Consider the following 12,055-nt stretch of genomic DNA (forward strand, 5'->3'; position numbering starts at 1 on the left):
TCTGCTTGTAAGAATGTAAGCCTAGACAGGCACATGTAAAACACCTTACATTTTATATAGGGTGGGACTTCTTCCTATTTAATTTCCTGACAGCTTTTCTATTTCTTACATATTTGCTGTCTTTTGGAGATTTCACAACACATCTTACATTTTCTTATTATGCCATTTTTGTACTTAAAAGTAGGAAATCTACAGTAACACTAAGCTGTTCCATGGTGTTTTATCTAAGTATTTCAATTACTTGTTTCATCAGATGTGAACCTACCCAAAGCAAACAAGATTTTAATTTATTATTCATTATTTAAATTACAGAACTTTTCAAAAGTGACACTTTACTGTATTTCCCACTCCCTGAAAACTACAGTAAGTACAGTATTAAAAAGCAGGAAAGATGCAAACCTTTTCAAAATCTCTGTAATATATTTAAAAATACTTATGCCACTCCTTTATAGATTCAAGAGGCTAATTCTTGATTAGAGAATTTTTCATAAAATTCCAAGTCTTTTATGCTTAAAGATGGTTTTACAATCTGCAATGACTTCAAAAAATGTTCCTGTTTTACAGCAGTTGCTTCAAGTCCATTCTCTTGCAATGCCAACAAAGCAGCCTTTAAAAGAAGAAAAAAAAAACCCAACAACTTAGTCCTTATCATGTTTTAAATTGCAAAGAATACTGTAAGTATTCTAAAATATTTTACAAGGAACAAAGCATTAGTTAAAGCATCTGAAAACAGCATTGTGTAACTTATGGTTATTTAACAACAAATAAAGATCCAAGTAAGGTTGCCATAACTTTTTATTTAAATAATGAACCCTTGTTCAGTTCCTCTGTTTTAACCATTTCCTTTGAATTTTCAATGCAAATTGGGAAAGTACTTCTACTACAGATGGCTCAGTATCATCTATGAGTTAGCTCTCTTTTTTCATTCAAAGTTGTTATTTAGAGTTTATTTCACAGATGAGCCAGGAATATTTCTTACCTCCTTGCACAGGTTTTCAATATCAGCTCCAGAGAAGAGGTCTGTTAGGACTGCCACATCTTGTAATGACACATCAGTATCTAATGGAATTTTTTCAGTGCAGATTTTCAAAATGGAAAGTCTTCCCTGTAAATTGGTGCATATTATGGAAGAAAACAAAACCAAACAAACCAAAAATTAATCTTTCTCCAAAGCAGTACGAAACTTGAAATTAGAGCCAAGGAAAATCCAGAAAAGCACCAAAAATACGTGGGTTTGGTGAAAGAATAAAATGCTATTAATGGAGATAATGCACTTCTGGTTGTCTCATATATTTAAGGTCTATTATTCACAGTCACTGCTTGCTTCATGAAAACACAGTATTTTAGGCTGAACAGGCCTGATTTAGCATGCTTTGGGACAACATTTTTTTGTGAAGCTCAGGACAAATAGCTACACTAGCCTTGGGAACAGTACACAAAAATTATTTGAAGCAAGGACAGACAACTTATTTTGATATTTCCTGAACTGTAGCTTGATTTTGTAAATACATATTTTCTCTATTTTCCATATGCAATATTATAACTACCTACACCAGTTAAAATGTTATTGGTGTTTAAATTACAAATATCTTTATTACTTTTAAAATTTTTTCATTGTACCTTGAATTTGGTGACTGATCTCCAGTGAAACAGCCATCACTTGTTAAGTATGTTGCAGGAATATGCCCCCTTTGCTCTTAAAGTATGCTGGCAATTAATATCTCTCCCTTTAAAGCCACATATGGTGTGCAATACCTTCAGATCTGGAGGTGGAATATAAATCATCTTGTCCAGCCTTCCAGGACGGAGCAAGGCATCATCCAACATATCTGGTCTATTTGTTGCAGCAACTACCATGAAATCTTTGTTCAAAGTGTCCTGGAACTCTAGCTGAGTAAGAGATCATGTAAACAAATTAGTGCAACATGGTTGAGATAGATATTATCAAAAGATATTAACTACTAATGAGAAGATGGGAAGGGCAAAAAGATAATGTAATTTTACATGCAATTTTCCCTTCAATATTAGTATTTTATCTTTCTTGAGGTAAAAAAATGCCTTGGTGCAGGACAGATTACATGACAAAGAAGAAATACAGTTAGTATCTTCCTTGGCAATAAAGACCTTCCTTTGACCAGATTGTAATGAAGAACCTTTTATATGCAAAAAATTCAGTATCCTACAATTCTGGAACTGTTTTCTTTATTATTCCCCCAGAGAGTATCATAATAAGAAAAAATTTATATACAAAAAAGCTAAATATTAAATGTTGTGAACAATTCACTGACAAGTGAAGGTACAAGTTTGTGTTTAAATAAGTAACTGATCATAACTGTGGTGTTTTTGTATGCATCATATATGAGAAAGAGCTGCAAACGAAGTAGGAGAAATACTCAGAAAAAGTAAGCTCAGGGAGGAACTTGTTTAAGAGCAAAAATCGCACAATCTAAAAATTTACTTTAGTGTCAAGAAAAGGATTTTTGTGACAGAAGATGAACACTCAGCTAGTAATGCTCATTAGCCAGTGTGGGTATTTTGGTCAAACAAAGCCTCAATGAGGAACAGTGTATGTAAAAACAATCAGCAGCCTATATACAGTATCTTCTAAAAACTTCATAATTAATGGCAGAGTAAAACAGCTTCTTGCATGTTTTTAAGTTCAAGGATTTGAAGATTAAAATGTGAATGCCAACAACTAAAATTTTTGAAACAACTGGACAGCACTTCTCATTGTTCCTATAGAGAAAAGGGAGCATAAATACCTTTCTTTCCTCATCACTTTGCTCTTGGCACTGAGCCTCCAGCTGTAGCTTGCCTCCTCTTCTTTCTGTAACTTTCAGCCCAACCCCATCCAGCTCATTGAGAAGAACAGAAAGAACCCGCTCTGAGACACCATGGCCAGCTCTGCAGAGTGCCCGAGATCCCAAGATAGAATCAATCTCATCTAGGAATATTATTGCTGGAGTATTTGCTCTTGCTTGGCGAAAAACCTATTCAACAAACGTTAATAAAATAAAACATTAATGCCCGCATTCTATCAGGTAAGGTGAAAAAAGAATCCCATTTACATATACCCTGTATTTTATTTAACTTTAAAGGTACATTTTTAATGAGTCGCAAGAGCTGCTCTGGCTTACATTTACTATTGGCAAATTCTGCTTCTTTTTTATATTCCTAAATGAATGGAAAACAAAAGACTAGAAACACTTCTGAAGTTTAACACTGGTATAATTTTAGGGATAGACTCTCACTTTATCTACATGTGAATCTCTAAGCCATTTCTATTTTGCAATCAGATGAGAGCTCTATCATCTTTTCTACAACAAAATTTAGGTCTAACTAATACTTTACAAAAATCAAGCAAAAATAGACCGCAGAACCTTACACAAATTAAAAACTGTACCTGAGACAAAATCTTCTCTGAATCTCCAACATAAGGTGAGAAGAGGTCAGCACCACTTACAGACAGAAAGGAACAGTGACAACTTGTGGCCAATGCCTTCACCAGCGTGGTTTTGGCACACCCGGAGGGCCCATAGAGAAGAATACCCTTGGGATGAGACAGGCCCATCCGGGCAAATGCCTCAGGAAATTTCATAGGCCACTCAACACTCTGGCAATACATAAAAAAGGGATGAAATTCTTAGTAACAAGCAATAAAACTGCTAAGTACATGATCTCCTCTCCTTGATACAAACATTAATTGAAAGTCAGAGAATAGTGATTTAGTCTTTCTTCATATATTGCCCCCTGCTTAAATTTTCTATTTGAAACAGAACTAAAAGCAAACCTGAAGAGATAAGAGCCAAGAGCCATCTCTGGATAAATATTCAGGAATGGAAAAATTATCTGGCTACAAGTTAAGTATTTTTCAGCTACCAAAAACATGCCTATTTTCCCATATTACTATGCTTAGTGGTGGTGTCTTGAGATTACAAAATAACACTGTAACAATGTTTAAAATACAATTTATAATCAGGTTATTTGCAAAAGAAATAATTTTCATAATGCAGGGTACAGAATATCTTGGAGTACGTATTAGAAATTAGCTGTTTATCTAAATTAGTTTAATACATTACCTGTTTTAACTTTAACTTCACATCTTCAAGACCACCAATTTGCTCCCAAGTCACAGGTTTGCACTCTGTTAGTCCAACTGCACTTCGGAAAGAGGATGGTTGAATTTTTTTAAAAGCTTCTTGGAAATCTCCCATGTTAATCATGGCTTCAGTTTCAGCTGAATCCTGAAAAAAAACCAAAACCAGATAGAGCTTAGTAACAACATTTTAATGCAATACTTAAATGCTGCATTAATATGCAAAATGCTTCACATAAGGCTAAATACAACCAATAAGGAAGTAAATTCCTGACCTAATGAGCTTAAACACTGCAGACATAAAAATGCAACATAAAGTAAACTATAACCTTTTTAATAGCAAGTTTTTACACAAGAAAAAAAACAATTTTAACAGAAATTAACATTTCAGAGAAAATTATGATTGCCTAAATTATAGCTCCATTAGGCAGTGATCTGCTAAATCAGATAGTTGCTTTCAGAGTTAACACACATCACATCCTACAATCTTATGAACAGAAATAAAAAAGTTGCAAAAGCCATTTTCACCACGCACTGAACAATGTAACACATTTTATCTCAAACAGGCTGTAAGATGCCACTATTAAACCAGAGATGCAGTAACAGAACTAAGGTGAGAACTGAAAAGACGAGTGAAAATAAAATATTTATATTTATAATATACTTGGTGTGAGTCTTCAACTTGTTGAGCTTTTCAAGTAAAGTATTAATGAGGAAAGGGTAGTACAAATATTACTGCCATTGTTCTTGACTGATTTGCAACCATACCAAAGAGCTGTGGGACACAGCCTGCATGGCAGCTTCTCTGCAGAGTGCTGTAAGGTCAGCTCCAACATACCCAGTCGTCATTTCTGCCAGCTTAGCCAAATCAACCTCTGCAGAAATGGGCATGTCAGATGTAAGCAACTGCAGGATGGATCTTCTCTGTGTCACTGTTGGGGTCCCAATAATAACCTAAACCAAACAGAATAAACAAAAATTTTAAGTAGATAATTTGCCATACTCATTTATTTTACAGACCTAAGCAAGCAATTTTGTCTCTGCTTTATATTGGCTACGGAAAATTTATATATTCTTATATCCCAAACTAAAGAGTTTCACAGGAAACCTATTGCCAGCACTATACAAATGACAAGCCATTTACTTTCCAAGGGAACAGTGTTTGCATAAAGAGTTTTTGATAAGGCACTGTCAAATAGCATTTACCAAGTCCCGTAACACTGAAATAATAATTTCCTTACATCACAAGAACTAAATTAGACCAATATGATAGCAAAAAATAAAACAGATAAACATTCATACATTATTGAAAACCTGGTAAAACTTCATCATAAAAATACATCTCAACAATCTATAAATCCCAGAAAATTAAAGAACTTTATTAAATTGGTGACCTAGGTGTGGGTTTAGCCAGGAAAATAAACAACACAAGCACAAGCACTGTGTGTCGTGTAACTGCGTGTGTTTTTCTTCTTTGGACTACCAGGCTAATGGAAGTTTTCCAGAGTAGACCCAACCTCTGTTACTGAAACCAGAATAGAAGTTTTGACTCAACAGGTTACTAGTTCTCTGTCACAATAAATTTTTAAGGATAAATGCACAAATCTTCAGTCTACGATTTAAATGGAAAAAATCCAATCCTGTAAAGCTAAGCATCTGTAAGCAAACAAACCCCCTGAAGATCAGGTCAATATCTTTATGATAAAGCAGCAAAAAGACTCCTCCCATCCATTTTCAAGTATGTGGAGCTCTCAGTGTTCTGAGTAAAAAACCCAAAACAAGCATACCCAAGTTGCAGCAAACTACAGACAGAAACAAGGCACCTGTCCCAAACCTATAGAATCCCACTATGAAACATGACTAGAAGACATTAAAAAAACTATTAACCACCCCCTTCCACCTCAATAAGGAAAGAAAAATGTGAGTGTATGAGTAGCAGTGTTTGTTTACCTCTCTGTCAAATCTGCCAGGTCTCCTCAGTGCAGGGTCTAAGGCATCAGGCCTGTTTGTGGCTGCCACAATGATCATCTTGCCCTCACTCCCTGCGCCATCCAGCAGCGTCAGCAACTGAGCAACAATACGATCTTCAGGAGCACTGTTTGAACTTCCTCGCTTTGGGCATAAAGAATCAATCTCATCAAAAAAGAGAATGGTTGGGCCCTCGTTTGACATCTCTCTGCCCTTTTCAAAGACTCTTCGCAAATTCTCTTCACCTTCTCCTGGTCTTGAACCATGGAGGGCTGGGCCACTGATGCCAAGCAGATACGCACCCAGCTCTTTCGCTACTGCCTTTACCATGAGAGTTTTCCCTACACCTGGCGGCCCAATTAATAGAACTCCATTAGGCACAGAAAGACCCAACTTCTTGAAAGTCTTTGGAAAGCGGAAAGGCAGATCAATCATTTCTTTCAAAGACTTCCCCACATCATCCAGTCCTGCAATTGGCGTTTTTGCAGTGCCTTCTGATAGATGTCTGTACCATTCTAAAGTGATCACCTCCTTAATTTTTATGCTTGTTTGGGGAGTTATCAATCCAGCTCCCTCCTCCAAAGGAGACGCAGACAGTATTTCAACATACACCACGGGATTTTCGGGACTTGGGGCAACCGTAACAACATACCGAGGCGAAACGTACACATTTCTTAGCAGTTCTCTGATTGTCTCCTGCAACACCGCTCTGGGAGTCGACTTTTTCAGCGCGGCGCTCCTGAGGACCACTCTCAGAGCGGCCGTCCGCAGCAGTCCGCACGGCAGCAGCTGCAGCCGGCCCAGGCTCAGCGAGAGCCCGCGCAGGTCCCGCGCCGCCAGCCCCGCGCTGCTGCACGTCAGGTCGGCCTGCACGTACCCGTCCGCTAGGTCGTGCCGGGGCCACGCCGTGCACACACAGCAGCCGCCGGGCAACGAGATCCTCAGCGGGGCGCCGATCCTGGCTCCCAGGAAGGAGAGCGCGGCGGGTCCCAAGCGGCACCGCTGCGTGCCCTCATCTCGCGGGTCCAGCGGGAGCAGCTTTAAGACTGCCGCCTCCATCGCTGCTTCCGAGACGGAGGGCAGCAACCCCTCTGCTCTGCGCGGGCACGTCGGCTCCTTACTCACCGCGTCTCGCCCTCCCGCGAGGCTCCCGCTCCGCCACCGCCCGGCGCAGCGCGGCCGCCCGGCATTGCCGACCCGCGGCGGGCAGGGCGGGACCGGAGCGCAGCCGAGCCGCCCGCGCGCTGACAGGATGCCCCGCGCATGCGCCACAGCGGAGCACGCGCACTGCGCCCCGCCTCAGCCCCCCGCAGGATCGCGGAATGAGTTCCGTAGGAATGGAGCTGGGGCGTCGTCGAATGCAGCCTGTGTCCCAACATCACCGTGTTAATCTGAGCGTGGCACTCAGTGCCACGTCTAGTCTCTCCTTAAACACAGCAGTGGTGATTCCTAGGCTGTTCATTCAGTATCTAGTCGCCCTTCCTGCGAAGGATTTTTTCCTAATGTTCAACCTAAGCCTCTCCTGGTGCAGCTTGAGTCTGTGGCCTTTTGTCCTGTCTGGGAGAAGAGGCCAAGCCCTACCTGGCTACAACCTCCTTTCAGAGAGCTGTGGAGAGCAATAAGGTCCTGCCTGAGCCTCTTTTTGTCCAGGCTGAGCCCTCCATGCTCCCTCAGCCATTCCTCAGGATTTGTGCTCCAGGCCCTTCACCATCTTCACTGGCATCCTCTGGACCTGCTCCAGTCCCTCAATGTCCTTCCTGAACTGAGGGGCCCAGAACTGGCCGCAGTACTCGATGCCCACCACCTCCCTCAGGCCCTCCCTCAGCCACTGCCCTGGGCCTTCCCTTTCGAAGGGCTGTCAAAGGAATACGTGTGAGGTGAGTGCTGTGCCCTGGAGACTTCTTACACCCTCATCCCACAGACAAATACACTGACCCCCTTTCTCATTGCCATCTGGCTTGTTCTCCACAGAGCTGGTCACAACAGGGCTTGTTTGCCACCCTTGTTTCTTTGCCCTCATTTTGTCTTCTCAGCACTGCCCGTTTATTCAGAGCTTCTGGAACATGTTCCCAAATGTTTGGTGTCCCCATTCCTGTGCCCCTGCCAGTGCTTCCCTCTGCTCCTTTGCGGTCATTGTTGACTCAGCTGTGGGCACTGGTTAAAAAAACATGGGGAGCCGCACCATTTGCTTGAGAAGCTGCTGACACAAGTAATTGAGACGCAGATGTTAATTCAACATTTGGTAAACCTGTTATAGTATGTGACAAATGCTTAGTCAGCATTTAAGAAAAGTTTTGGTCCCCCACCTTCTTAGATCATGCCATGAATTGGGCAGTGCTTTTATAAAAACTTTCCAGGAGGTCTGTCAGCTTTGTGGATTACAAGATAAAATTTAGTATGTGCATAGTTTTATCCTTGAAAGTAGCTTCGTTTTAAATAAAGTCACACATGTGCTGAAAACACATACAGAGTTTGAGACCACAGACATACAAGAACTGGGATCTCAAATGCTCGATGCTAATCAGACATAGTTAAATTCACAGAAAACCCAGAGAAGGTGGTTTACAGCACAGCTACAGCCTGTCCTGCATTGTATTCTGAAGGTGTCAGGAGGGGCAGTGTAAGAAAACCTTTGTGATGGTGTCCTGGTTAATCACATTCCTTACTGAACCAAGGCTCTACACAAAATATTTCAGTAAGCCATATGAATAAAAGCAGGCAGTGTTAAGAGAACCAGTTCATAATAATTCTAAATGCTGAATAAGAACTCACAACATTTTGTAGGGCTGCATAGTGTGAAAAACAGCAAGCCTTCTCTTTAAGCCTAATTATATGCAAAAGGACCTTTAACAGATTTCCTTTCAATTCATGACCAAATTTTCTCATTTCAGTGTTTATTTTCTATTCCTCTACTCCTGGATATCTACTTAATCTTTCTTTTCATGGCACAATTCTGTACTGCACACATATGCAAATGTTTATATGGAATATGCTCATATGGAATATGTAGACTTATCAGGTATTTGGTGTAGGACATACTAATGTCTGTCCAGAGAATGTACAGACAAAAGATTATGAGGCGCTTTCATACCAAAAAGGCAAATGTATTTTCAAGCCAATGTCTTATAAACATATTCTCTTGTTTTATTTCTTTCCATCAAAGGTTCTCACAAACATGAGTGCCCTCTAGTACGTACTCTATTAAACAAAAAACATACTCTGTTTAAAATGGCAGATTTGTGTCTCAAGAGTTTCCAAGTGTAAGTGGTAGACCCTCTGCTTGGTTTTAGAAAGTTGTGTTTAGGAAAGGAAAGTATGGAAAATTGAATATTTGCAATGAGTTCTGTGGTTTATATTCATATATAGTTATTCCCTCTAATAGACTTACTGTAACATCTGGAAAATCTGATTTCTTATGAGAAAGAAAACACTTGCAAATCTAATCTTAAGTAACAAAGTAACAAAAGTTAGTGTCCAATGTAAAAACTCTGCTATTGTTGCTTGATTAGCACATTTCAGTAAATTTTCACTTAAACTTCTTTAAGTTTTTACTGTATTTTATTGCTGTAATACTGATTATCTTACTTTAAGACACTGATAGTTCAGTTCTTTTTAGTATAGTGAAGTAAAACCCTCCAAAACTATGTCCTGTTGAGAGAGCAGAGGATTGGCTTATTTTTAACAAATTGTGGAATCACGTATATGTTATTTATATATTTTCTTAGAAAATTTTGCTGAGTGACATTGCTGTCATGTCAAATGCATACTTTTTAATAGCCGTGCTCCTGAATAATTTACAGACTCCAAAATTTACAAAGTGGCAAACAATAGTCCTCCAAGAATCTAGTTTAAATTGACAAAAAACCTGAAAGTAATGTTTTAAACAGTTTTCTCACTGTTCACTAGATGGCAGCTGATCTTCAAGAATGGCTGTATTTCTCCTTTCAGATCTGATAATTTGGAGGGAGTAGTCATCAGTTCTTGGAGAAATCAAATATTATCCAGCATTGTCTTCACTCTATTTCTAATATGAAACTGAAAAACCAGCACAGTGAATGTTCAGATAAATGTCAGCTTCGTTACTTTTTCTTGTTGGGCTTGTTGCTCTCTGTTTGTAGGGAAGCATGTTCCTCTTTATTTATTTATTTATTTATTTCATATTTAGTGTGCCAGACTAACTTCTTTTAAAGGAGAATATGCCATTGTTAAAGGTTTTAAAAAGAAAGAACAATATTTTATTGTTTTTTTCCCCCCTTAACATATGTAGTAGGTTTTGGTGGACTAATGTTCAAAATTCCCAATTATTATAACTCAAGAAATAAAATAATTGTATTGTTACAATAATTCCCTGCATACAAAGTAAATAAAATATTAAACTGATTCTTTTTTAGTATGTTTTATCTTATCTATTACCAGAATGGAAATTTTAATTTTAAATTGACAAGTTAACTGTGTTTTTAACATAATCTTTTTTCATGGTAGATGGATTTGAAGATGTGGTCTGATTGTTTATTAATCAAATAAGGATAGTTCAAAGTGAGTAGCAGGCATGATATGCTTTAGGGCAGGATTTTAGTATTTGTGGAGGTTCTTTGACTAAGTATAAATGCTCTATTACACTTAGGTCAGATAGTGCACTTTTCAAACACCAGGCTTTGTTATAACAAAAGCTCATAAATAAATAGTAAAGACATGCTTAAAAATGGAATGGAAAGACCTTTTGTATGTCTGCATGTCTTTCTGGGAGGGCCACCCTCAATGTGTTTACTTAATTTTCTAGTGAGTATCCAGTCTTGTATCTTTACATGGAAAAAGTTCCCATTGCAGTTAGAACTCTGGATGGGCAAGGCCCAGGGGATGGGTTAGGCCCAGGCCTTGCAGTGTGGAAAATCTGTGCCTGCTGACAGAAGTTTTGGTGAAATCACTGCACCTTAGTTGGATACCATTGATGGTGCATCTCTACCAGAGGTTATTGCCATCATGGCAGATGAATCAGGAAAAATGTGTGCCTGCACCTGGAGCCTGCCAGTGGAAACTCACTTGTCTTAAGTTGCCAAGGAAAGGATTTTATGCTCAGGCTCTGCATTTCTGTGGGAGTGACTGGAGTCCCAACTTCACATTCCCTTCTCTTGAAACTTTGGGTTGAAAGCTTCTCAAAGAAGGGAGTATGGACAGCTGCAGATAATTTAACAGGATACATTTTTCAATTTGTCAGTATTTGTCTATAACACCTTTTGATTACTGCCTAGGGGTGCTTGGTTATCTGTTCCAGCAAAATATATAATCCAGTGGTTCACTAAGTCTTCTTTTGGATATATAATATTGATATCCTTGTATGGTGCTCAGTATAGGAAGGAGAGTACATTGGCTGAGAATTAGAAAAGGGCCATACAAACCTGAGGGACTTAGCAGCAAAGTGGAATGTTAAATTCAGTATACAGCTATGAGAGCAAAGGGAAGAGCAGTCAAAGGGAAGGGTCACTTTTATAGCAAGAGGATAGATGATTCCATGGAAATGTCAGCTCAGTGCTTGATGTGCAAAAAGCAAATCAATTGTTAGCCTTAATTTAAAAAGGGACCAAGAATATAACAAAAACTGTCTCAGTCCCATTGTGTTTGTGGTATCCCTGTACTTCAGATATTGTGTGTACTTCAGATCTCTGTCCTCAAAAATATGTATTAGAACTGGGAAAGGTTCAGAGAAGGCAGCAAGAATTATCAAAGGTATGGAATGCTTTCAGTCCAAGAAATTACTAAAAGTAGGTTATGTCTCTTCAAGACAGGAGAAAAACTTAGAGGTGCCTGTGTAAGAAGTTTGCAAAATTGTAATTTGGATTGGAAATGCCTGTTTTGAAGGTCTCTTCCAATGCCAGAACAACTAACGCTACTCAGATCTCTGTTCAAAACAAAGAAAAGGAGGAAATCCGTCATGTGGTGGGTAGTAGATCCATAGAACTTTGTGGAAAGATGCCGTGGATGCAAAATTGTGTG

The 12,055-nt window shown here is 39.1% G+C and overlaps 1 protein-coding gene across 1 annotated transcript; it reads right to left on the bottom strand.

Moving 5' to 3' along the window:
* Window positions 1-398: 398 nt before the first annotated feature.
* Window positions 399-7,325, bottom strand: SPATA5L1 (spermatogenesis associated 5 like 1). Its single transcript, XM_041469313.1, has 8 exons — window positions 6,047-7,325; window positions 4,865-5,050; window positions 4,080-4,244; window positions 3,404-3,613; window positions 2,763-2,990; window positions 1,756-1,890; window positions 980-1,105; window positions 399-607 (listed from the first exon to the last, which is right to left on the bottom strand). Exons 1-8 carry the CDS (start codon window positions 7,121-7,123, stop codon window positions 455-457), a joined length of 2,280 nt encoding a protein of 759 aa, XP_041325247.1. The 5' UTR covers window positions 7,124-7,325; the 3' UTR covers window positions 399-454.
* Between the last annotated feature and the right edge of the window lie 4,730 nt (window positions 7,326-12,055).

The sequence above is a fragment of the Pyrgilauda ruficollis genome, unplaced genomic scaffold (assembly GCF_017590135.1).
Source record: "Pyrgilauda ruficollis isolate IOZ18807 unplaced genomic scaffold, ASM1759013v1 scaffold23, whole genome shotgun sequence".
In the NCBI taxonomy this organism is placed as follows: Eukaryota; Metazoa; Chordata; class Aves; order Passeriformes; family Passeridae; genus Pyrgilauda; species Pyrgilauda ruficollis.

What these genes read in the sequence shown, in the direction of transcription:
- SPATA5L1 (XM_041469313.1), bottom strand. Translation starts at nt 7,123, where the DNA reads ATGGAGGCGGCAGTCTTAAAGCTGCTCCCGCTGGACCCGCGAGATGAG. An exon ending in CTGGCAGATTTGACAGAGAG is followed by an intron (nt 5,051 to 6,046) that starts GTAAACAAACAC and finishes TGTTTGGTTTAG; the next exon opens with GTTATTATTGGGACCCCAAC. An exon ending in TTCCACCTCCAGATCTGAAG is followed by an intron (nt 1,106 to 1,755) that starts GTATTGCACACC and finishes ACCAATTTACAG; the next exon opens with GGAAGACTTTCCATTTTGAA.